General features: G+C 38.8%; 1 protein-coding gene across 1 annotated transcript in view; it reads right to left on the bottom strand.

Annotated features, from left to right (window-relative positions):
- MED12L (mediator complex subunit 12-like) overlaps positions 1-23,679 on the bottom strand; it is a 347,532-nt gene that overhangs the window by 255,967 nt on the left and 67,886 nt on the right. The window contains exons 8-10 of the mRNA XM_004675377.2: positions 18,613-18,762; positions 17,747-17,846; positions 17,358-17,494 (exon numbers count right to left, since the gene is read on the bottom strand). Of these exons, the coding sequence (XP_004675434.2) occupies positions 17,358-17,494; positions 17,747-17,846; positions 18,613-18,762 (387 nt within the window). The remainder of the gene's footprint in view (positions 1-17,357; positions 17,495-17,746; positions 17,847-18,612; positions 18,763-23,679) is intronic.

The raw sequence follows: 23,679 nt of genomic DNA, 5'->3' as shown, positions 1-23,679 counted from the left end.
AAGGAAGAAGCAGGAAGATTCTGCACACATATTTCCCTAGAAAAAAAAAAAAAAAAAAAAAAAAGAAGTAAGGTAGTCCAGAAGATGCTATATGACAACTTATACAAAGTTCTCAGAAAATAGTAATATTGGAATATCAGGTCATGTTACACCAATTTGAAAGCAAGCATCTCTGCAATAAGAATAATTATATATTTAGGTCAATAGGCTTTTCAATTTTTCTTTATTGAAAAATTATATTGGTTATAATTTTTTTTTAATTTTAGGATTGTTTTTGTCATTAACATTCAAAACGTCCCCCATTTATTTAGTAGGAAGTTTGTGGCCAAATTTTGAGTAGATTTAGCATCAATTATTAAAAAAATAATTTGGATACCCTGTTGATGTGACTCCAAGCCAGTTTCAAGAAATATTCCTTCAGATGTCTTCAATACACATACAGATACCAACCCATCATCCACACTCCAAATACAGATGCCTCATACTGTTACTGCTCTTCAAAGATCAACATCTAGAAACTCAGAAAAGTGCCCAACTAGAGTATGGAGAACCTGAGTTCTAGCCCTAGTATAAACAGTAACATGCAATTACAAGAATAATATTAACATTTGCAGATTTCCAGCCACAGGAAGTAACAATAGCAACAATCAAAAAGTATCACTGATGAGGCACTGGACATTTAATATACATTATCTCCAACCCCCAACAACCTCTGAAGTACTTGTTGCTATTCCCCTTTTACAAGTAAGAACTGAGGTTCATAAGTTACGATGGCCTAAGAGTACAGAGAAGGTGGTAGAATGAGGAGGCATGAGAGTCTACCCTTAGTGCTACAACATACTGCTGTGACCCATGAGTGAAGATCACTGGAAGCACAAGATGAAGGTTGCCTGGGAATCTCTTTAAACAACTAGCAGAGACCTCAAGAAGCCTGCTGCCTTAGCCCTACTCCAACTAGCCACTACCACCCCACCATTCCAGCCCTTTCTAGGAACCAGTCAGCTTTCTAATCTCATTGCTGAAATCACAGGCGTAAATTACCAAAGGTTTCATTCCATATTTTCTTTCTTTTGAAGATTTATTTATTTAAGCATTCAGAACTGGGGTACAGGCCAGAAGAGCAGGGATTCACCAGAGACAGTGTGGAGCAGAACAGGAAGATCAACACAGTACACTGCTAAGGGAAGCAGCAGGCGGGGCAGGAGAGGTCTGCTTCGCCATGTGGATCACCTCTGGGGCTGGGGAGTGAACTAGCACTGAAGCGGCTACAGCTAGTTTGCAGTGCTGCACTCTAATCCATTGTGCCAGCAGGGAGGGCCCTCACTCCATACTTTCTAAAATACCTTCATTTAAGTTCTGGATTTGTTTTTTTGTGTTTTTATTTTCAACATCTATCACGTGCTAGCCACATATTAGACTCAATAGAATTTTTTAACTGAAATGTCAGAGTATATACTGTGCTATATGAAACTCAAGATGTATAGAGGAAGGAATTTATACCATGCCAGACATGCACCTACTTAATATGGCAAAATAGCTGACTTAAGCCAAAGCTAATTAAATGGGAAATACCAGAAGCATCTCTAATTCCTAGTTTAAAAGTCAATAATGTTGGCCCCAAACACAATTATTTAGCACCATTCTGAAAAGATTTTGCAAATGGGAATCTAAAGGAAAGGATATATTTGAAAGGATATGCCAACATCACCAGTTTGTATGAAATGATTATCTCCTCTAACCAAACCAGAGAATTGGAAAACTTGTGCTAGTAAAAACAGTATTACAAGCAAAACAAAATAAACAAACAAAAATGATTAACATTAAGCCATGAGGATAAAATATACTACAGGGTATTGTGTGAAATGCATTCTCAATTATATCTTCCACCTATTACTGTCTTTAAATGCTCACACACATATACAGAAATGATCAGGAAAATTTCCAAGGAGCTTTGACTAAAATAGACAGTAATTACTTCTTGTGTATATAACGAGTGTTTGTTGTACGGTATATGTATAAAATTTCTACAACGAGAAGACATGAGAGGATAAATGGGCCAAACAATAAACTGCTTCAAATAAAAACATTTGGCCTCAAAAATTTGAGACACACCAACAATGTGGTAAACTACTAACTAGTTATTGTTGTACATAATCATCATTAATGGTATCAACTGTATCTGTAATAAAGGTACTCCAAATATAAAGAAAATTTTTCATCACAAGAGATTTTTTTACATCTTTCTTTCCTAGGGGAAGGTGGGCACAAACCTAATAGATTGAGCTTAATTCAATTTTTATTCACTCAATAACCCAAAAGTCTCTAGAAGTTAACCACAAGTCTTCTGTTTAGCAAAGAAGAGAAAATACTTGGCTACAACTTCTGAGAGAAAGAAGTTACATAACTTAGAAGATATACAGTGAGGTGTTTTGCTGCTTTAAAATAAAAATTTCTTAATATATTGCCTAGATTATAAAACACCATAATGGGAAATGGGAAAATTCAATGACTCTTTACTGTGAGCAACAGCAGATAAAAAGAACTTGAGATCAGATATTGAATAAAGCTCTCCAATAGCTTTTTAATCAGGGATTAACAGAACATAAAAGTATTTAATCACTCTTAAATCAGTAATAAACAAAATGGTCATATCTGGATAAAAATATTCATATTAAAGCACCAATGAAAACAGGTTAACAAATATGTAGAATATTAATACTAGAAAGACATGTAGTTTGCAACCTGAGGCAAATTATGGAGGTTTATTTTCTTTATAAGATCACAAATAGCATTTCTAAGAGTCAGAATCACGATTTAAAGCTTGTGGTTTGTCAACAAGAGTATCAAGTATCAATAGCTATCAATTCTGAAAACCTGTTATATATATGAATAGCTGCATATACATTTCCAATATTGGAAATGACTGATTTTTATGAGAAAAGGCTGGGTTTTCCTAATATTACATCCTTAGAATGTATGTCGCCAGCCTCGAAGTCTCATGACATCTAAGAAACAAAATATACACCATGAAAATGGAAAAAAAATTCCCCTTTTGTAAAGTAGTAGTTAATAACAGTACAGCTCTGATTTCTGAGAAGGTTGGGGAATAAAACTAAAACAATTCTTTTGAGTGTTTAGATCAACTAATCATCATTCACTTGCAGTGTGCCAAAAAGTAAAGTTGTTCTTTCTCAGATGAATCACCAACATTTAAACTATTATACAAGTGGAGAAAACAGTTATGAGAAATGCATAATTGAATGATAACAGAATTTATGCACAAGATAAATTATAATCACCAAAAATTCCCTCCAAAAGTCCTTGAAAAGTGTCAAATCTTTTATACTGAAAATAAATTAGACATAATTTCCAAAAGTCATCACTATATGGTACAATAACCTTTACTGCTTGCCTTTTAAGAAAACATACAGATAATAAAAAAAAGAAATAGTTTTGAAAAGGTGGTACTATGTTATAATCAATGGACAAGTAAAACCACCGTAACAAGAACACAGCAATTTGCATTTAATAGGTGTTTAACATATGCTACTGGATGAAGTAAATTTTACTAGTAAATCCAATGTACAAAGGGACAATTTTACATGTGGAAACTATATATGGCAATTATAAAGGCTTTCCCTCTGTTTTCCAATATAACACCCGACACTTGTTTGTTAATCTGTAATTACCTGAAATAAAATTTTCAAAGAATCTGTATAAGGACAAGTTAAGAATGTGATTCTGGAACCATCTAAGAATCCAATGCCTATTCTCTCACCAGTGAGTTGAGAAAGAGTTTGACTAACTTATTCATCCTGTAGGTCTTGATTTCTTCATCTGAAAGGCAGGGGAATATAAATTACTTTTTAATAAGCATCTCACTAAGTAGGGAAAACTTAAATGAGTTGATATATGACATTTAAAAAAGCATAATGCTTTAAAGAAACACTAAAGAAAGGTTGAAAAAGAAATGTAAGATTTACTTTTATCCTCAAAAAAACCCAAGAGGCCCATCCAAATCTAAACAGATTTGGTACTGGCTCTTCTCAAAACTGCAAAAGTCTAAATGTCCAGCTAATACCAATGTTTCTCCCTGTGTGTTAACACAACTGTCCTTTTACTCAGAGATTTTAAGAAAAAAATGGCAGCTATGAAAGATTAGCAATATTTCCTGTGCGTGTCTGGGTAGGAAAATGTGTATTTCCAAGGCAGGGCATGCATTCACGAGGCTGGGCTTAGCACTAACAAGTGTCACATCAATTCCACACACCATATGACCTGGCAACAGGAAGTCACTCATTCAGATGTATTTTCTTTGTTTGCTCAGGCTTGTTGTTTTCTTTAACATGAGTCTTGGTTTTTGTTTTCTTTTTAATCTAAACACTGAAATGAGTATGATTTCTTCTACAACACTATGGGTGGGCCACTTCCAACTGCTTCCCTGGTGAGGATAAAGTCTGTGAAAAATCAAAGAATGTGAAAATCTTGACAGATCCAGGCTGTGCTTTATGGATTAATGAATTGTGTAGTTAACAGTTTGTGTGTGTGTGTGTGTTTCTACCACAATGGTTCCATGTCTCCAGAGGTTTCAGCAGCCTTCTTTAAATATATCAGCAGAAACAGCTGTTAGGGCTTACTGACTACATACCCTGTGTCCTGGAAACCATTATAAATGTTTATGAATAAGATTTCCAGTCCTTTTCATATTAGGAGACAGACCCTATTTTACAAATGAGAAAAACAAGGGTCATTAAAATTAAGGAATTGTCTATAGTGCCCCCAAAGAAATGCACTGCCTTGCTGAGTTTACCACTGAGTATTCCTGTCACTCACATTCCTTTTTTGACCCATAGATGCTCTTATACATGTAAGAGCATGTACCACTGGTAAAAGATATATCATGTAAATTTCTTTTCTGAATTCACTTTTACCCTTGCAAGCCAAATCTCATAAAAAAGTTTCTCTTTCTATTTCACTGTTCCAGAAACTTGTGAGGCCCAGAAACCAAATTCAGTAAGCACTGTCTGAAAATCTGGGTCCCAGACATGAAGCAAGGGGTAGAGGAAAAAAAAACCCAAGCCCTAACCTTATGGAGCTACAGGACAGCAAACATGGGAAAAGCCCCAAACTGAGTTTTTTAGTCCTACTTCATGTTGGTAGGACAGAGCTCTTTAGCCTCAGGGTTTGGTGTGTGATGGATGGTTTTGTTTTCATAGCAAGAAAGAGGAAATGCACATGCTGTTGCTATTTGGCCAGTTCTATCCAGTGCAGCTGGTATGGCCACTTCATGACTCGGGAGAACATTTGCTTCCTGAAGCACCAAAGAGGGAAGAAAAAAGAGAGTTTTTCCTGCCACTTTTAGACTTTCCCTTCCATTTTGTCCTGAGAGAACCCAAAGATGCAGCTGTTTTCCTCACTCTAACACAAACAAGGTGAGAACCCAAAAGGAAGAAAGTAGTCCAGGATCTCCAGAAGGAAGAAAGGGCACCCTCATCCTGTCACTCAGAGATGGGGTCAGCACTGTGAACTCTGCCAACAAGGCCCAAGTAACAGAATCAGGAGGTCCCCATACCTCTTATACTTCCCTCAGGCAGATGTCAGGTTTCTCTGCCTCCTCCACCCAAAGCAGAAATGATTCTGAAACACTTTACAAGCAACTAAGAGAATAAATGTACAAAATATGTATGTATCAAGAATTAGAAAGTGACAGGCCAACAGACACACCGTCTGGGCTATAGAGTCGGCTAAGACTAGGAGAGCTTACGTATCGTCTAAACATTCAGATTCTCCTGAAATGCTGGCCATTCAGACAGTGGTTCCAATCCCATGCCTTGCTGTTTTCAATGGGTTTCATCAAATACTGAAACTGACTAAAGTGACAGGTCTGATGCTCAGTGCCCTTGTGCTGTAGGACAACTACCTTCCACCCTCCTTACAAGAAAGTGAAGAGAACTTTATTTCCACTTGGCAGTTCCAGAAAAAGGAGAACTGAGGAGGTAACAGTTCAAGTTTCCCAATGAGATTTGGGCTGTGCATTCAAGTGCCCAGATATACCTATAAACACTTCCGCATGAACAAACCTCAAACACTGCAACTGCAAGGATAGAGGATTTTTTTCTATTATTTATCATGTTGTCTAAATCCTAACATGAGGGCCCTCCCTGGTGGCGCACTGGGTTAAAGCTCAGCATTAAGAAGCTAAAGCCACTTCAGCATGAGTTCGATCCCCGCCCCAGAGGTGACCTACATGGCGCAGCAGAACTCTCCTGACCTGCCTGCTGCTCCCCCCAGCAGTGTACTTCATCAGTGGGCCTGTTCTGCTCCCCACTGTCTCTGGTGAATCCTCTCACTGCCCCTGCACCTCTGGCCTGTACCCCAGTTCTGTATGCATAAATAAATCTTTAAAAATAAATAAATAAATAAATCCTAACATGAATTGTGAAACCCAAAAGGGGAAGTCATTTTAAAGAAGTGAGAAGTGTCTCTCAATGCTATCCACACTTTATATAAGTTATCAGATAATTATAGCTTCATCATTATTGATTCTCCCAAGATAACAATAGTAATAACTGCCACATTATTATCAGTAACAATAACAAATTTTAAAACATATTTATATAGTACTTTACAACATAGTGCTCAGGGCTCCTTAGAGGTATAGAGGGCAAGCACTCTGCCTATTTAACCAAGGGCACTTACAAACAAAGCCCAGGACTAACTTGTTCAAGCCAGCTGAGCTCTGGCACATATCCATGAATTCCACGAAAATAGTGTTTCCAGTTAAGAGGAAACATGTGACTCACAAAGCCTACATACAGCCCTCCATGTACATGTACACACACACGTACGTACGTACGTACACACACACACACACACACACACACACACACACACACAAATGCCAAAGCTGCTTTTTAAAACTTAACATTAAATAGTTCAAACTCCTATTCTTTCTGGCAGATTAAGAAATAATTGCCCAGTGTAAACTACAGATTAAAGTGTAGTTTTTGTCTTACTCATAGAACAGCAGCATGACCACAAAGTAACCACTCACTCACATCAAATCTTTCCAGAGTTGAGTCAACATTCAATAGAATTACTCCTAAATGGTGAAAGTTACCAACTTGCGGATGTAGCAGCCAACTCAGTGCTGAGAGCATGTCGCCCTCTAGTGGATGGACCCAACGTGCCACACACACCCTGGGCAGACTCATTTAGGGAAAACTTAAAGAACAGTAATCTCCAAACACTTCTCAAATACCCTTCAGAGCACAGATTTTTTTTTCCAATAAATACTCTCAATATACACACACATTTATTTATGACTCCCATACCTATACTACCATAGTAATCATGTTCATTATAAAACTAAGAAAAAAATTGACTTAAGTTTTTTGTTTTTTTTTTTGTTTTTTTTTTTCAAAAAAATATCTAGACAAAAGTCTACTCACACCCCAATGGCTCGTGTCAAACAGCTACTCTGGAGACAACTGTACTATGAAGACCACCTTAGAGTGTACTTTTATTCAACAACATAGAACATACACATCATTTACTTTCTAATGTACTTGTAAAGCACTGCAGTGTCTGTAGGTGAAATGAGGCAAAAATTCTCAAGTTGGTCAATTTACTTAGGTTATATAGTCAGGATAAAAATAAAGATTAGTGGCCCTCCCTGGTGGCGCAGCAGATTAAAGCACTGCACTGAGAAGCTGAGGCCACTTCCACATGAGTTCCATTCCCGCCTGCCCCGGAGGTGACCACATGGCGTGGCAGACCTCTCCTGGCCCACCTACTGCTCTCCTCAGCAGTGTGCTTCGTTGATCTGCCTGTTCTACTCCCCACTCTGTCTCTGGTGAAGCCTCTTGCCACCCCTGAGCCTCTGGCCTGTACCCCAGTTCTGTATGTACAAATAAATAAATCTTCAAAAAAGAAAGAAAGAAAGATTAGTAGTTTTGGTAGAATTGGTAAAACTCTCACCAGAAAAACAGTTTGCATTTACTGAATACTTAGTGCAAGTAGCTTAGTGTTCCAAAAGGGCACCTTGGATTTTGGGTATCCCAACTTTCCTTCTAAGTAGTTTACACACTTACTAAAAATCACAGTCTTCTGGAACAATTTTATCTAAGTCTTAGATAAAGTCTTATAAAGACTTAAAGAAAATCTTATAATCAGATATTTTTTCATTTGGGTGAGGAAGTGTCCCACCCCAAAAGAATACAGTGCCATTTGACCTGTGCCAGCAAACAGAAGATGATGTGATAGCTCTATGGAAGCTGGTTCATGACCACTGAAACTGCTGAGAAGTGAGAAAGAGCAGCCTGTTCTGACATCCTACTGGACATCACTTGTCTATGACCTTATCTTGGAGCAGGGAACCAACCCACAAATTAGTTTAGAAGTAAGAGAAATAATCTGGGACATGTGTCAGGATCACGTAATAGTAGAACAAGGAAATGTTTTCTTTTCGTTTTTTTTTTCTTTTATTTCCACGTAGGCATTCATTTTTGCATAATTTTCCCAAGGTATAAAAGTTATATATGTGATCAGTGAACTAAAGTGTTCCCTAAGGTGAGTGCCATGTATTAAAACTTAGTTTCTGCATTCCTGAGGCCTAGCACAACCTGGATACCATGAATGCTTTTCACTGTATAAAGGAGACAAACTTTTACTTCTCGCTAAATAAGAGTGAGAAAAAAAGTTACTAAAAAATGCTATGTTTACAGGGCAGTTCAACATTAAAACAGTCAATTGGCAGAAAAGTATAATATAAAAATTATCAATACTTTATGTGTCAACTTGCTTAAGTTGATAATTGATAATTTTATGAAACCTAACTTTTTGGTTACATACCAGTCTTAACATCGCTATGAAGGTATATATTTTAATGTGCTTAATAATTAAAGCAGTAGACTTTAAATAAAGCACATTAATCTCCATAACATGCATGAACCTCATGTAATCAGTTAAAGGCCTTAAGAGACAAAGCTAAGATCCCAGAGGAACAGCAATTAAGACTAACTTGAAACTGAGTTGCAATAACTCTTCCCTGCTGGCCTATCCTACATATTTACTATGTATGTATCACCCCTATAATCACAAAACCAGTATTTTTTTTAAACATTTATTATTTTTGCATACAGAACTAGGGTACAGGCCAGAGATGCAGGGGTGGTGAGCGGATTCACCAGAGAGTATGGGGAGCAGAACAGGCCGACTGACAAAGTACACAGCTGAGGGCAGCAGTGGGCAGTTCAAGAGAGTTCTGCAGTGCCATGTGGGTCACCTCCGGGGCAGAGATTGAACTCATGCTGAAGTGGCTTTAGCTTCTTAGTGCTGCGCTTTAACTCGCTGCGCCACGAGGGCCCACTTTTTTAGAGTCTAAGAATTATTTTGCTGTCTTGTCAGTATATGTTCTCTGGTTATTCCACAAATAAATAAAATCATCTAGTATCTGTATTTTGCTTTCTAAATTATTTCACCTAGTCTAATCACCTTAAGATCTATCCATCTTGTCCCAAAAGACACTATTTCACCTTTTTCAATAACTGAGAAGTATTCCATTGAGCAAATATTCCACAATTTCTTTACCCACTAGTCTGTTTTGTGGTTTTTAGGTTGCTTGCATGACTTGGTTATAGTGGATAATGCTGCTATGAACATAGGAGCATATATACATTTTCTATTAAGGTTTTCATATTCCTAAAGCTCCTAGCAGTAGTACTGCTGGAATCATATGGGATTTCAATTTTTGATTTTTTAAGATATTCTCAGGCTGATTTCCAAAGAGGTTAAACCAAATTACCTTTCAACAGTGGATGAGTGTTCCTTTATCTCCATACCCTCTCAACATGTGTTGCTTCCATTCTCTTTGATATCAGCCACTTCACAGAAAGAGGTGCTAACTCATTGTAGCTTTGATTTGCATTTTCCTCATAACAAGTTATGTTGAAGTTTTTTTTTTCATGTGCTTGTAGAACAACTGAATGTCTTCTTTGGGTAAGTATCTGTGTTGTTACGATTTTTTTTTTTAATTTGTATAAACACTTTATATACTTTGGAAATTGAAACTTTCCTGATCTGTGACAAATATGTTCTCCCAGTAAATTCTTTGTTGTTGTTTACTTTTTATGTACAAAATCGTGGATGCAGCCCCACTTGTTTCTTTTTGTTTTTGGTTAACCTTGCCATTGGGGGCGCAGTAAAGTCAGACTGTTCATTTTTCTTCTCTCAGGGTTGTTTTAGCTACTGGGTCTTTTGTGTTTCCTTATAAATTTTACAGCTGTTTATTCTCTTTCCTTAAAAAAAGTCATAGGGAGGCCCTCCCTGGTGGCGCAGCGGGTTAAAGCACAGCACTGAGAATCTGAAGCCACTTCCGTATGAGTTCGATTCCCGCCTGCCGCCTGCCCCGGAGGAGACCACATGGCGAGCCAGACCTCTCCTGACCCGCCCGCTGCTCCCCTCAGCAGTGTACTTCATCGATCTGCCTGTTCTGCTCCCCACTCTGTCTCTGGTGAAGCCTCTCACCGCCCCTGAGCCTCTGGCCTGTACCCCAGTTCTGTATGAATAAATAAATAAATCTTTAAAAAAAAAAAAAAAAAAAAAAAGTCATAGGGAGAGCGCACCAGACTATGGTGATGGCACATGGGTGAATTGGTGGTGGGAAGTCCAAGAGATTACAACTGAGATGAAGAAATGTACAAAATGAAGAATGATGTAAATATATGTGTGTGTGTGTATTTAAAATTAAAAAATAAATAAATAAAAACCTACCTTTTAATTAAAAAGAAAAAAATTCTTGGGCTCCCTGGTGCTGGCACAGTGAGTTAAAGCACAGCACAAAGAAGCTAAAGCCACTTCAGCATGAGTTCGATCCTTGCCCCGGAGGTGACCACATGGCGCAGAAGACCTCTCCTGCCCGCCCGCTGTTCCCCTCAACAATGTACTTTGTCTTATCTGCCTCTTCTGTTCCCCACTCTGTCTCTGGTGAAGCCTCTTAATGCCCCTGCACGTCAGGCCTGTACCCCAGTTCTGTATGCATAAATAAATTAATCTTTAAAAAAAAAAAGAAAGAAAAAATTTGCTGGAATTTTGATCAGTATTACTTTGAGCCTATAGATTACCTCTAGTTATATGGCCATTTTAGCAATGTTTATCTTCCAACCCATGAAAACAGAAATTGTTTTCATTTTTTTGAAGGTTTTTTTTTTTTAGTTCCTTTCACAATTTCAAATAGTTTTCAATACAATTGAAACTATAATTCCTTTACCTCCTTTGTTAATTCTCAGGTATTTCATTTTTTTTCGTGCTATTATAAATTGGAGTTTTACAAATTTCTCTTCCTTCTGATTCATTGTATATAAAGATAAAACAGATACTTATATGATGAATTTCTATCCTGCCATTTTACTGTAGTCATATATTATTTCTAGTGTTTTCCAGCAGTGTTTCAATGCAAGGAGTAGTAATTTCTCTTCTCTTCCAATTTAGGTTTCCTTTAAGTCTCACTTACCTAACTGCTCAGGCTAGGACCTTCAAACACTATGTGAACAGTGGTGGTAATAGCAGACATCCTTGGTTTGTTCTTGACGTTAGAAAAAAATGCTTTCAGTACTTTAATTATAATGATGGCTGTCAGTTTATCATATATGGCTTTCATTATGTTGTTATAAATTCCACTGATTCCCATTTGAGTGTGTATCATAAAAGGGTTAAAAGGGTGTTGAATCCTGTCAAATGTTTTTTGGCATCCACTGAAATGATCATATGCTTTCGCTTCCTTTGTTGATCTACTGAAAGACACAGAATGATTTGCATATTATAAATGAAACTTGCATTCCAGGAATGAAACCTACTTGATCCCAGTGGATGATTCTCATATTACTGGACTAGGTTTGCTAGGGTTTTATTGAAGATTTGGCATCTCTATTCATTAGTGATATCAGCCTATATTTTCTTTCCTTAAGCTATCTTTATTTGGCCATAGGATCAGGGTAATTAATGTTGGTCTCATACTTTCTAACCTCTTCAGTTTTTGGTTTATTTCTTTGAAGAATTTGAGTAAAAGAGGTATTATGTCTCTTTTAAGTTCTAAAGATTCAATAGAGAAACCACATGCTCCTGGGCTCCTCTGTTCTTAGGGTGACTTGATTATTATTTCAGGATCTAAGCTTGTGATTGTTCTATTTAAGCTACTTCATCTGATTAAGTCTTGGAAGTTCATAAGATTCTAAAGGTGTGTCTAGGTTTTCTAGATTGTCCGGCTTCCTTGCACAGAGATTCTCACAGTAGGTCATTATGATCCTTTGTGATCCTTTTTATTTCAAAGGCACCTTTATTATTTCTGGTCCTTTTATTTAGTTGTGTTTTTTCCCCCTCTTCTTAGTGAGCCTAGCTAAGTTGTTTTTATTTTTCCAAATTTATCCATTAAAGAACTATTTCTTGGTTTTACTGATACTGTCTTATATGTGTAATAGTTTGTTTTTAAATCATTTTGTGTATTTTTCCATCTCAGCTGTTATACCCTTGAGCTTCCCATCACCCATGAGCCATCACCAAAGTCCAGTGCATTTCCATCCCCCCACTGCTTTTGATCCCATTCCCCACTCCACCCCCATAAAATGTCTCTGGTATATAGCTGTTCATCATTATCATTATTTTCTCGCCTTTTCCATTATATTCCTGCTATGAGAGAAACCATCCGGTGTTTTTCCTTTTCTTTTTGCTTATTTCACTAAGCATGATCTTTTCCAGTTGATACTGTCTTTTTGTTTTCTAGTTCATTTATTTCTGCTCTAATTTTTATTATTTCTTTCTACTGTTTTTTTCCCCATTTGTTACTGTTTTAGTTTCTTCAGTTGTAAAGCAGATTGTTTGATACTTCTCTTATTTTTCAATGTGAGCCAGAATTGTTAGGTATTTCCTTTATAATAACACTTTTAGAATATTCCAATGTACCTGGTAGCTTTTCTCTCCATTTATGTTAGTCTTTAAATGCTTTTGAACATTTTCTTTGTTTTTTTCATGGCCAAAGAGTTTTTCAATTGCATTTTGTTTATTCTTTACATGTTTTCATTTATCCCAAAATGCATTTTGTGGTTAGTTCTAGATTTATTAGATTGTGGTCAGAAAAGATGCTTAATATAATTTGTTTTCATATAATTTTTCAAATGTATTGTGTCCCAGCATATGGTATATCTTTGAAAAATTCCATGTTCATGTGAAAAGAACGTACCCTTGAGATGGAAGGATTTGCAAAGTTCTGTTAAGTCCATCTGGTCCTATAATTTATATAATGTCTCTATTTCCTTGTCTACTTTCTGTCTAGATGATCCCTTAGTTTTGAGTGCTCCCACTATTAATGCAGTTTTGTCAGTGTGTTGTTTTCAGTCTGTTATCAGTAGCTTTGCACAGTTAGGTGCCCTTAACTGGGGTGCATAAATATTAATTATAGCTATTTTCTTGATGAATTATTCCTTTCACCATTACATAATATATAACTTTGTTCCTGATTACCATTTTTTGGCTATAAGAGTAATTTATCAGAAATAAGAATAGGAAATCCTGCTTCTCTCTCTTTATGGCTTGAAGTACCTTGCTCTGGTGTTTTACTCTAAGTCAGTGTTAACATGGATTTCTTTTTTTTATTATTTATTCATATAGAACTGGGGTATAAGCCAGAGATGCAGAGGGTGAGAGGATTCACCAGGGACAGAGTGGGGAGCAGAACAGGGACAGATGAAGTACACTGCGGAGGGGAGCAGCGGGCGGGTCAGGAGAGATCTGCCGTGCCATGTGGTCACCTCCGGGGCAGGCGGGGATCAAACTCATGCGGAAGTGGTTTAAGCCTCTTAGTGTAGTGCTTTAACCCGCTGCGCCACCAGGGCGGGCCAACATGAATTTCTTGTAGGCAAAATATATTTGGCTAGTACTCCAACAGGGAGGCCCATGGCTGATATTTTGTGACCCAACTTGTCATGTTCAATTGCTGAGTAGAGATCTTTAATGTTTAGCATGATTATTCACATATAAGAGGTTTATTTACTATCATTCTTTTGATTTTTTAATTGTCTTTTATTCTTCTATTTTTATGTTTCTTCCCATCTGAATGGCCTTCCCTAATTCTTCCAGTTTCTTCAATTATTCCATCATGTGTCTCTATGCTAAATTTTTGCTCTGTAGTTACCATAAAGATTATCTCAAACTTCTATGTCTAAAGAATTTCTTCATGAGCTGGTATCAACATGTCACCATTTAACTACACATGTCCTACATGTTTCTCTCTCCCCTCTTATTTTATTGTTTATTTTTAACTCTTGTTTATATTTCTGACTCTGCACTCTATTGTCCCTTTACTCAGGGTTTTGTGTTTTGTTTTTTTTTTCTGATTCTTACAGAACTGCCTTCAAGATTTTTTATAAGATAGATCTGATGTGGCAAACTCTATTAACTTTGGTTTGTCTAGGAAAGTGTTCATTTCATCTTCATATTTGAATATAATTTTTCAGGATATTTTCGGTTGGCAGTTTTGTCTTTTAGGATTGTTAAGTATGTCTTTCCACTTTTTTCTGTCCTGGAAGGTAACTGCTAAGAAATCTGAATTCAGCCTGATATGGGTCTCTTTGTAAATTACCTGCTTCTTTTTTTTCTATAACAGACTTTAATATTTTTTTTTCCTTTTCTTTGACTTTTGATTATTTACAATGATAACTCTTGGAGAAGGCTGCTCTGTATTTAGGAAATTTGGTGTTCTTCCTGCTTCCTGAACTTATGTATCCTCATACCTTCCCTTAAGTTCATGAAGTTCTCAGCTATGTTTTCTTTAAATTTGGCTTCTGTTCCCTTCTCCTCCTCCTCATCTTCTGGAATACCCATTAACCTGCGCTCCCTCTTTTTTTTTTTTTAAAGATTTATTTATTTATTCATACAGAACTGGGGTACAGGCCAGAGATGCGGAGGGTGAGAGGATTCACCAGAGACAGAGTGGGGAGCAGAACAGGCAGATTAATGAAGTACACTGCTGAGGGGAGCAGCGGGCAGGTCAGGAGAGGTCTGCCTTGCCATGTGGATCTCCTCCAGGGCAGGCGGGAATTGAACTCATGCGGAAGTGGCTTAAGCTTCTTAGTGCTGTGCTTTAACCCGCTGTGCCAACAGGGAGGGCCCCCTGTGCTCCCTCTTTTAACTGAATCTGACATTTCTACCTAGATCTCCTCCTCACTTCTTCCAATTGGCAATTTGTACATTTGCTTCTTTTTCTGAAATTCTTTCTTCTGCCAGCTTATTTGTATTTAAAATACCTTACATATTCATCACATGTCATTACTATATTAAATATCTTTAGTGAAGAACTCTTTCTGCTCCTGGATGTCTTTATAAAGCCCTGTACCTGCCTTTCATCTTGTAAATCTCTTCTAGTACCTCATTTGCTATTTTAGAAATTGCTATTCTGTGCTCTTTGTTAATGCTATTCTCTATTTCCATTATACATGTCTCTATGTCTAATCTTCTGCTTTCTAGCTTGTGTTTAGATGCTCCTTGCTTCCTAGGTTTATGAGCTGGCTTTTTTGCTTTCTGGAGTTGGTGTACTCTGCTCTAGGCTTACTACTGTTTATTTCTCTTTTTTACAATGCTGACAGGTAGGTAAATGAGAGAAGCTGGAAATCACAGACTCAGCCTCAGTCCTCATTAGGAAGGTAGATAGTACCAGTCCACTAGAGCTCCTCTTTCTACAAAGCAAGCTATGTTCAGTGCTTTGTAGATCCTAAGTTCTTTTCCCACCACCCTGCTGCTCCCCTCTGTGACATGAATGGCATGAGTCACATGGGGTTGGGTAGCAGTCATGATACTCAGAGCATGAACCACCAGACATAGGCAGTCCTGCACTGCCCAGCAAGGGGAACACAACACTTTGCCCCATACTGTCCACCACCACTGGGTACAGTATCCAGACTTGCAGGCACCACAGATCACTCATTTGTAGAGAGCGAGTGGGTAGAGAGCTTTTCTACCAACTCTGCCAAGTGCCTAATCCTATGTGATTCAGCCCAGATCAGCTTGGTGTGCACAATGCCACCTCCAATTTTTCCTTTGTCTGATCTTTCCAATGGGGAGGATAGGAAACATTCCTATTCCTGCTGCTGGCCAACTATCACCCTGCAACCAAATCCATGGCTACTGATCTCCTGTTGACTGTATGCACAGTCTTGTGCCTACCTATAAGTACCACTCCCTTTAGGGACAATTCTTCTGTAATTCTGACTATACCCAGTGGGACTAGTAGAGAGTCTCCACCTGAATGCAACCTACTTTGCTCCTTCACTCATCTTTCCCACTTCTCACCTCTCCCATACAAGTTACCACCTTGAGTATAAAACCTTCAGGAAACACCTATGTTCCTATCAATATGCCTTTTAATCCTCCCCTGAGCTGATTTTATTCTAGTTTTCTATTTAGTTGTTTTCAGGGGAAAGAGTATTTCATTCTCTCTATTCTACCATGTCGTAGGTGGAGTTTGCCACACTAAATATTAAAATTCATTTCTCCTTAGTAAAAATCAAAGCATTATGTAAAGTCCAATCACTAGATGAAATCTATACTTTTCAAACTAAAATGAGGAATGATGTCAAAGGGCCAAGAAAAATCTTTCAGTCAATATACCTAGGTAGATCAGCCCAAGGGACATTTCATTTTAACAGAGAAGGATTATTATAGTTCAAAAATCAAATGATTTCAAGGCACAGATAGTTTCACAAAATATCACACATTACAAGTAAGACTTTGTCAGAATTTTCATTTTTTTTTCAAAGATTTATTTATTTATTCGTACAGAACTGAGGTACAGGCCAGAGATGCGGAGGGTGAGAGGATTCACCAGAGACAGAGTGGGGCACAGAACAGGCAGATTGACGAAGTACACTGCTGAGAGGAGCTGAGAGGTCTGCCTCCAGGGCAGGCGGGGATCGAACTCATGCGGAAGTGGCTTAAGCTTCTTTGTACTGTGCCTTAACCCTCTACGCCACCAGGGAGGGCCAGAATTTTCTTTATAAAAATAAAGTATGGGCCCTCCCTGGTGGCGCAGAGGGTTAAAGCCCTGCACTAAGAAGCTTAAGTCACTTCAGTATGAGTTCGATCCCCACCTGCCCCGGAGGTGATCCACATGGCATGGCAGACCTCTCCTGACCAGCCCGCTGCTCCCCTCAGTAGTATACTTCCTTGATCTGCCTGTTCTGCTCCCCACTCTGTCCCTGGTGAATCTTCTCACCCTCCGCATCTCTGGTCTGTACCCCAGTTCTGTATGAATAAATAAATCTTAAAAAATAATAATAATAAAGTATGTAAGGAAAGGGAAAAAAAATTACCTCCTGGCTATCTTTGTTTTGGTTTGCCCAGAAAATCTTATGATAAAGTGTCTCCATAGAATTGCTGGAATCAGTTCGGTCAAAACAGTGACGATCCAAGACTTCCAATGTGTGCAAAACCCGACTAATAGTCACCCCTGGATGGGGAAATCAAACAAGTAGTTAAAGAAGCCACATAAAGCCATAACATTCTTAGTATTTAAGAATTGCTGATGAAACCAAATCTAACATTCTAAACAATCAGAATCTAAAGGACATAGACAGAATTCCTCAAAATGCAGAGTGGTCTGTCAAAAATGTCCTGATTAACATGGAATGATTTACAAGAATGAAAAACATAGCATAAAGTCCAACATTCAAAAGCACTCCTTCTCCCTTGGGTTCGGTACCTGCTGTTGACTCTTGGCACTTGTCAAAAGACCACCGAACTTCTACTGCACGACCTCTTTGTTTTATCTGCTGTTCTACCTCATAAATTCTTGCTCGAACCTGAAAGATAATTTCTTCTAATTAATGTGTGCTTGGAAAGCCACAATGGCTGTCTAAATCATGTTAGGTTTTTCCACATGAGCAAGTACCCTCCAACAAACTACAATCCTGATTTCATTACAGGAAATTCAGTCTGTTGTGGGACTAGTGCATTTTAAAATTTGCAAGTGACAATTCAATGCCAGTTTTCAATAATAAATGTTCATAAAAATAAATGTACACAAAAAAAAAAACTTAACATGTGAATTTTTCTAGGACACCACATGGGAAGCTGAAAAGTTCTAAAATACCATCTTTGAGTCATTCTTCTATGTGTGAAAGTAACTAACCATACTTTATTAATTTAAGACAACCATTTATTAGACAAACTGGGGTCGTATTCTAAATATTAGTCACAATAGTGGTTTGATTTTCTTCAGTCTTTGAACCAAAAAGCCCCATACTAATAAAAGCATACCACAGTGACTAAGTATCACAAACTACTGCTATGGACTTGTAGCCATGTAGGAAAACCACCACTACAATTACTGATGGAGAGGGGTAATCTGCAAGTATTTTGGGACAAGAAGATGAAAATGAAAGGAGCAACTTCATGAACATCTGCAGTTCAGAAAGGCTCACTGCTTCCCTAAGGTCACCCAGACAGGAGAGAGGGGAGCTGGGAATGGCTCCTGACCAGTGATGCTAAAACTCAGGCATGTCCCACTGAGCCCTGATGCCTCGGAAGAAGGGAAACACACACAGACCACTGAAACAGAGAGTCTACCTGCTGATTGAAGGCTGTGTTCCCGCCTGGCATGGGCAGGCTGGAGGGGGCCACCTGCAGCAGATCCAGGGGTGATCCAGGGTTTGTGCTCTTATTGTCATTTGTGGAATAATTCCACACCAAGGCACTTGGGCAGCATAGAGTGACAGTCTGCAAGTAAAGCAGAAAAATCCTGAAAAGTAATATAACAGCTTACGAAGTAAAAATTACACCTTATCATAACTGTATTCTAGTTTCCCACCAATGATTTAAAAATGAACATCTTACCCTAGTTTCAACACTTCAAGATTAATTTGAAAGGCAATACAGCCAAAGCAAAATTAAAGAACACTGTAATTAATAACCTTCTATTCCAGCACAGAAAATATAGAAAAACTAAAAATGCAGCACTCATATAAAAAGTATCACTTTACAATCTTTTACATGCATTTAAAAAATGAGGTGGAGGCCTTCCCTGGTGGCGCAGCGGGTTAAAGCACAGCACTGAGAAGCTAAAGCCACTTCCACATGAGTTCGATTCCCTCCTGCCCCAGAGGTGACCACATGGCATGGCAGACCTCTCCTGACCTGCCCGCTGCTCTCCTCAACAGTGTACTTGGTAGATCTGCCTGTTCTACTCCCCATTCTGTCTCTGGGAAGCCTGTCGCCGCCCCTGCACCTCTGGCCTGTACCCCAGTTCTGTATGCATAAATAAATCTTTAAAAAAAAATGAGGTGGATTTAGCATCTGTAATTTCTAAGACTATGAAATCTAAAATGGAATTTGTCTTTAATCTTTCAAATAATGGTGTGATAAGCAGTTTCATAAATTCTGGGCATGCAGTAACTCGAACAGTGGGTGGTAAACTTTTTCTAAAAAAAGCCAGATAGTAAATATTTTAAGCTTTTCAGACCATCTATAGTTTCTGTCACATATTCTTCTTTCTTATTCTAATAACTCGTGAAATATATTAATAGCTCCTGTGCTGGCCTGGTGTAGTTTGCCTAACCTGCCTTAGATACTTGCTGATGTTTTCTACTCAACCATCTGCTACAAAGCACTTCCTGTGACCTTTTAACTCATGTCACAAACCTCATGAGGGTGGTAGCTGCACCAAAAAGGAATCTGAGCTGCTGAGGAGATCATTTAACAGGTCCAAGCTGATTCCAGAACACTATGCTAACCAGCTGCCTGCTAAATGCAGACAAAATAGTAGCACTCACATGTAATTAAGTTCTCCTTCCATGCTGAACACTGTCCTGGAAACTTTGTCATCCAAACCTTAACCTATCAAAGTGGTAAAGTTAAGAACCATCATTGCCCCAATTCACAAGTAGCAAAGTAGGTCTGTAATGACTCTAAAGTATATGCAGATACTTGCTTTGATAACCTCTATATGAGTTGAAGAATGAATGGAACCTTTCATTTCTCTAAAATACAAAATTAAATATAAAAGAGCTAGATTTTAATGATCTAAGAGACTTCTCCATGAAACCAGATGACGTATATGAAGAAGGTTAAGTCATTGGACCACCAATACCTCTGTCTCCACATCTCTACATGCATGCTCCTATTTGTGAGGGTGAGACTCCTCATTTTCCACCCATGGGGGAAAACGTCCCTATGTTCTGCATCCCACAGCCTCCCCCTGGCCCAGGAAAATAATCAGGCACTGCACCCTCCTCTCTAATTCTTGGACTCACCCTCCACTGGTTTACCTTAGGCTTAAAAATATATTCAGATCTACCCACTCAAAAGCAATTTCTAAAAACTGCTCTGCTTGATGTCATCCCCAGTGGTGCAATGGGTTAGAACACCGCACTGCAAGGCTAGCCACAACTGTTTCTGTGAGAGCTTGATTCCTGGCCCCAGAGGTGACCCACATGGCGCAGCAGACCTCTCCTGTCTTGCCCATGCTCCCCTCAGGAGTGTACTTCATCTAACTGTTCTGTTCCCCACTCTGTCTCTGGTGAGTCCTCTCACTACTCCTGCACCTCTGGCCTGTATTCTGTCTGCATAAATAAATAAATCTTTTTAAAAAATGTTCCGCTTACCCAGCAGTAATGCTTTCTATTCCCTTCATAGACATGTTTCTCAAAAGAACAGGTAGTAATATTTCTCCTCACATTTCATCACTCCTCAACCTACCTTTATCCAGCTTCTCATCCATAATTCAAATGGAAATGACTCTTTAAAAGATCAATGACCACCATACTGTTAAAAGCAATATTGGTTAACTTTTTACTTTCCTAACCTATTCTGCACTGCCCACTACTGGCTCTTATCTGAAACTTTCTGAGATACCTAAAAAAGCAATTAGCACTTTACATGCTACTTACTTGCTATGTGACCTAGTACACCTTTTCATTATTTGTGTTTTAGAAATAATATCAGTTCCTATCTCATAGGATGCTTCTGAGAAACAACTGACTTAATATATATATTACAATTTAGAACAGTGCCTAGAACTGCAGCTGTACCCCTGCAGTCCCCAGAGGCTACAAAGCAAGGTGGCTTTAGTGGACTGAGGGCATGCAGGCTTCAGCCCACTGCTGGTGGATGTTTCCCTTCCCCCCAGCTCTAGTAGGGACGGGCTGCTCAGAGCCCACATGCCCACAAGCCTGTCCTGACCTGAGTACAGACCAGGGTGGGCATTTTTCCCTTTATATCTGCCTCTGGAACTCTAAATGGACCAGTCAGGTATAAGCTAAAATGATCAATGGGGTTCAAGCTCACTTCATTAGTTACCTGGACTGAAAACAGAAAACAAGTTGATTAGTACTAAATGGGCAGGCTTGTAAGGTGGGTGACTCCAAAGAGGATATAAGGCAGGGCAAAAGCCAGTTTGATTCATTCTGCACACAGCCTAAAACAAAGAAAGACTCTTCTCTTAGCCTTGAAATAGGAAGCACTAACTGGCCCTCCTTCAAAAGAGGATTCTGCTTCCAGTCTCTGAAGAGAGCAGCATCCTGCAGCTGACCTCCATGGGAGTCAGCAGAATAACTTCCAGACCTCAGCAGAGGCTCAGCCACCACACCTGCCTCCGGGTCTGCGTCCGACATCTGCAAGAAGCACTGTCTGGCTTGGCCCAGTGTCTCGAATTGCTGAACACATCCTCTGGTTCTCAGTACCACCGCCTGATGTTGCTGAGTCTGTCACTATCTGGTTTTCAGGGTGCTACTTTGTCACCAAACAAGTGGCCTTTGTTTGGGACTTTTGGACAATGTGCACACTAGCTGGGGTGAAATGGGTGATCATTTGGAGACTCAAAAACTCATTCACTCCTTTTCCCTAATCTGTTAAATAACAACAATGTTGGTGGACACTAAACTTGAGTGGTCTTACAATTACTTGCAAGGGTGAGACCCCACGGACAGTGGCCTGTCTCCACCTTGGCACTCTCCCTTAGGAATGATGCAGCACTGTTTGGGCTCTCTTTTGCACTTTTTCAGGCCTGTTTTAGGATATAGTAAGTGTTACGAAATGATTATGACAGTTATTATTCCTATTCTCATTATCTTTGTTTCTGTAACAATAGTATCTTCACCATTCTTTTCTCCAGTTTTGCAAACTTTTCTGGTTGCCACCATAGCTTCCCTCCTGCCAAATTTGAATAATACTGTCCCTTAGGTCCACGAGTTCTCTTATTACTAACTCTTCAAATAATTCAACCCATATTGGTATTTTGAAAAGCCATGAGGCCCCAGATGAGTCAAATCCATTTAGCTAGCCAATCATCTGCCTTCATCTTCAGAATCACACATGTAACAACCTCTCAACTTAACCACTAGGAGATCCTAAGGATAAAACCATCCAAAATGGTTCAATGCTGAACTTTGTAACACTCTTCCGAATTGATTTCTTTGCCTCCTATCTCCCCATGCGTCTTCCCCAGTCCATACATCTTCCCACTACTATCACCAAAACAAACCAACTAAGTGACACAACTGACTTGTTCACTTCCTGCATAAAACTTTCCAATAACATCCCAGTTACAAGGCCCCCAGAGAGCCAGTCTTCTATGCCCTGACTCCCTACAGATTTTACACTTTATGTTCCATTAATACCAACCTGCACACAAGATGACTGATAATCCTCTAGATATTTTCCCATGTTATACCCAATTCCAGTAACAACATTAATACTTTTTTTCTAAAGATTTATTTATTTATACATACAGAACTGGAGTACAAGCCAGAGGTGTAGGGACGGTGAGAGGCAACACCAGAGACAGACTGGGGAGCAGAACAGGCAGGTTGACGAAGTACACTACTGAGGGGAGAAGCAGGCAGGTCAGGAGAGGTCTGCCACACCATGTGGTCACCTCTGGGGCAGATGGGGATCGAACTCACACTGAAACAGCTGGAGCTAGCTTGTAGTGCAATATCCTAACCCGTTGCGCCCCAAGGGAGGGCCCCTTATTTTTTTAACTTGCATTATAAGTAGTTATCAAAACCACTTCCTTCAGAAAGTCTCATGAATTCTCAGTTGGACTAGAAGTTTCACTTCTCAAAATCCCCAGTTCCCTGTGCATCAGCCTGTGTCATGGTATATGGAAATTCTCATTTATGAGACTATTTTGTAACAAGATAGCAAACTCTATCAGAGTGACAAACATGTCTTCATGGCCACGTCCTGCCCCAAAGCCCCTCAGTAAGGAACAGGTCACATTGAAAGCCCAAGAAACATGACATGAACCTAACCAGAGTGTACATCTAGGGCAAGGTTGCATTACATTACTGAAAGAATCTGCCCAGTAGCCTTTAAGATACTAGATTTTTAAAGATCACCCACATAATGATGCTTGGCAGATGGACAAAGATAAATTATTTAAATTTTAAAGAATCACCAACTGAAAATGTAAATGTCTGAGAATGGTCCAGAATGCTGTATGGAAAAGTTTACTTTCCAGAAAAAACAATATATGTGACTTAATTCACAGGTTCCCTGAAGGATTTTTAATACTCCTTCTTCAGCTGCTTAATTGTACTAATAAAGAACAACTATCCCCACTCTGTCTCTGGTGAAGCCTCTCACCGCCCCTGAGCCTCTGGCCTGTACCCCAGTTCTGTATGCACAAATAAATAA

This window comes from Condylura cristata, unplaced genomic scaffold (assembly GCF_000260355.1).
Source record: "Condylura cristata isolate star-nosed mole 26May11 unplaced genomic scaffold, ConCri1.0 scaffold00003, whole genome shotgun sequence".
Lineage (NCBI taxonomy): Eukaryota > Metazoa > Chordata > Mammalia > Eulipotyphla > Talpidae > Condylura > Condylura cristata.
The sequence above is the reverse complement of the archived record's forward strand: the minus strand, read 5'-3'. Positions and strand labels throughout refer to the sequence as shown.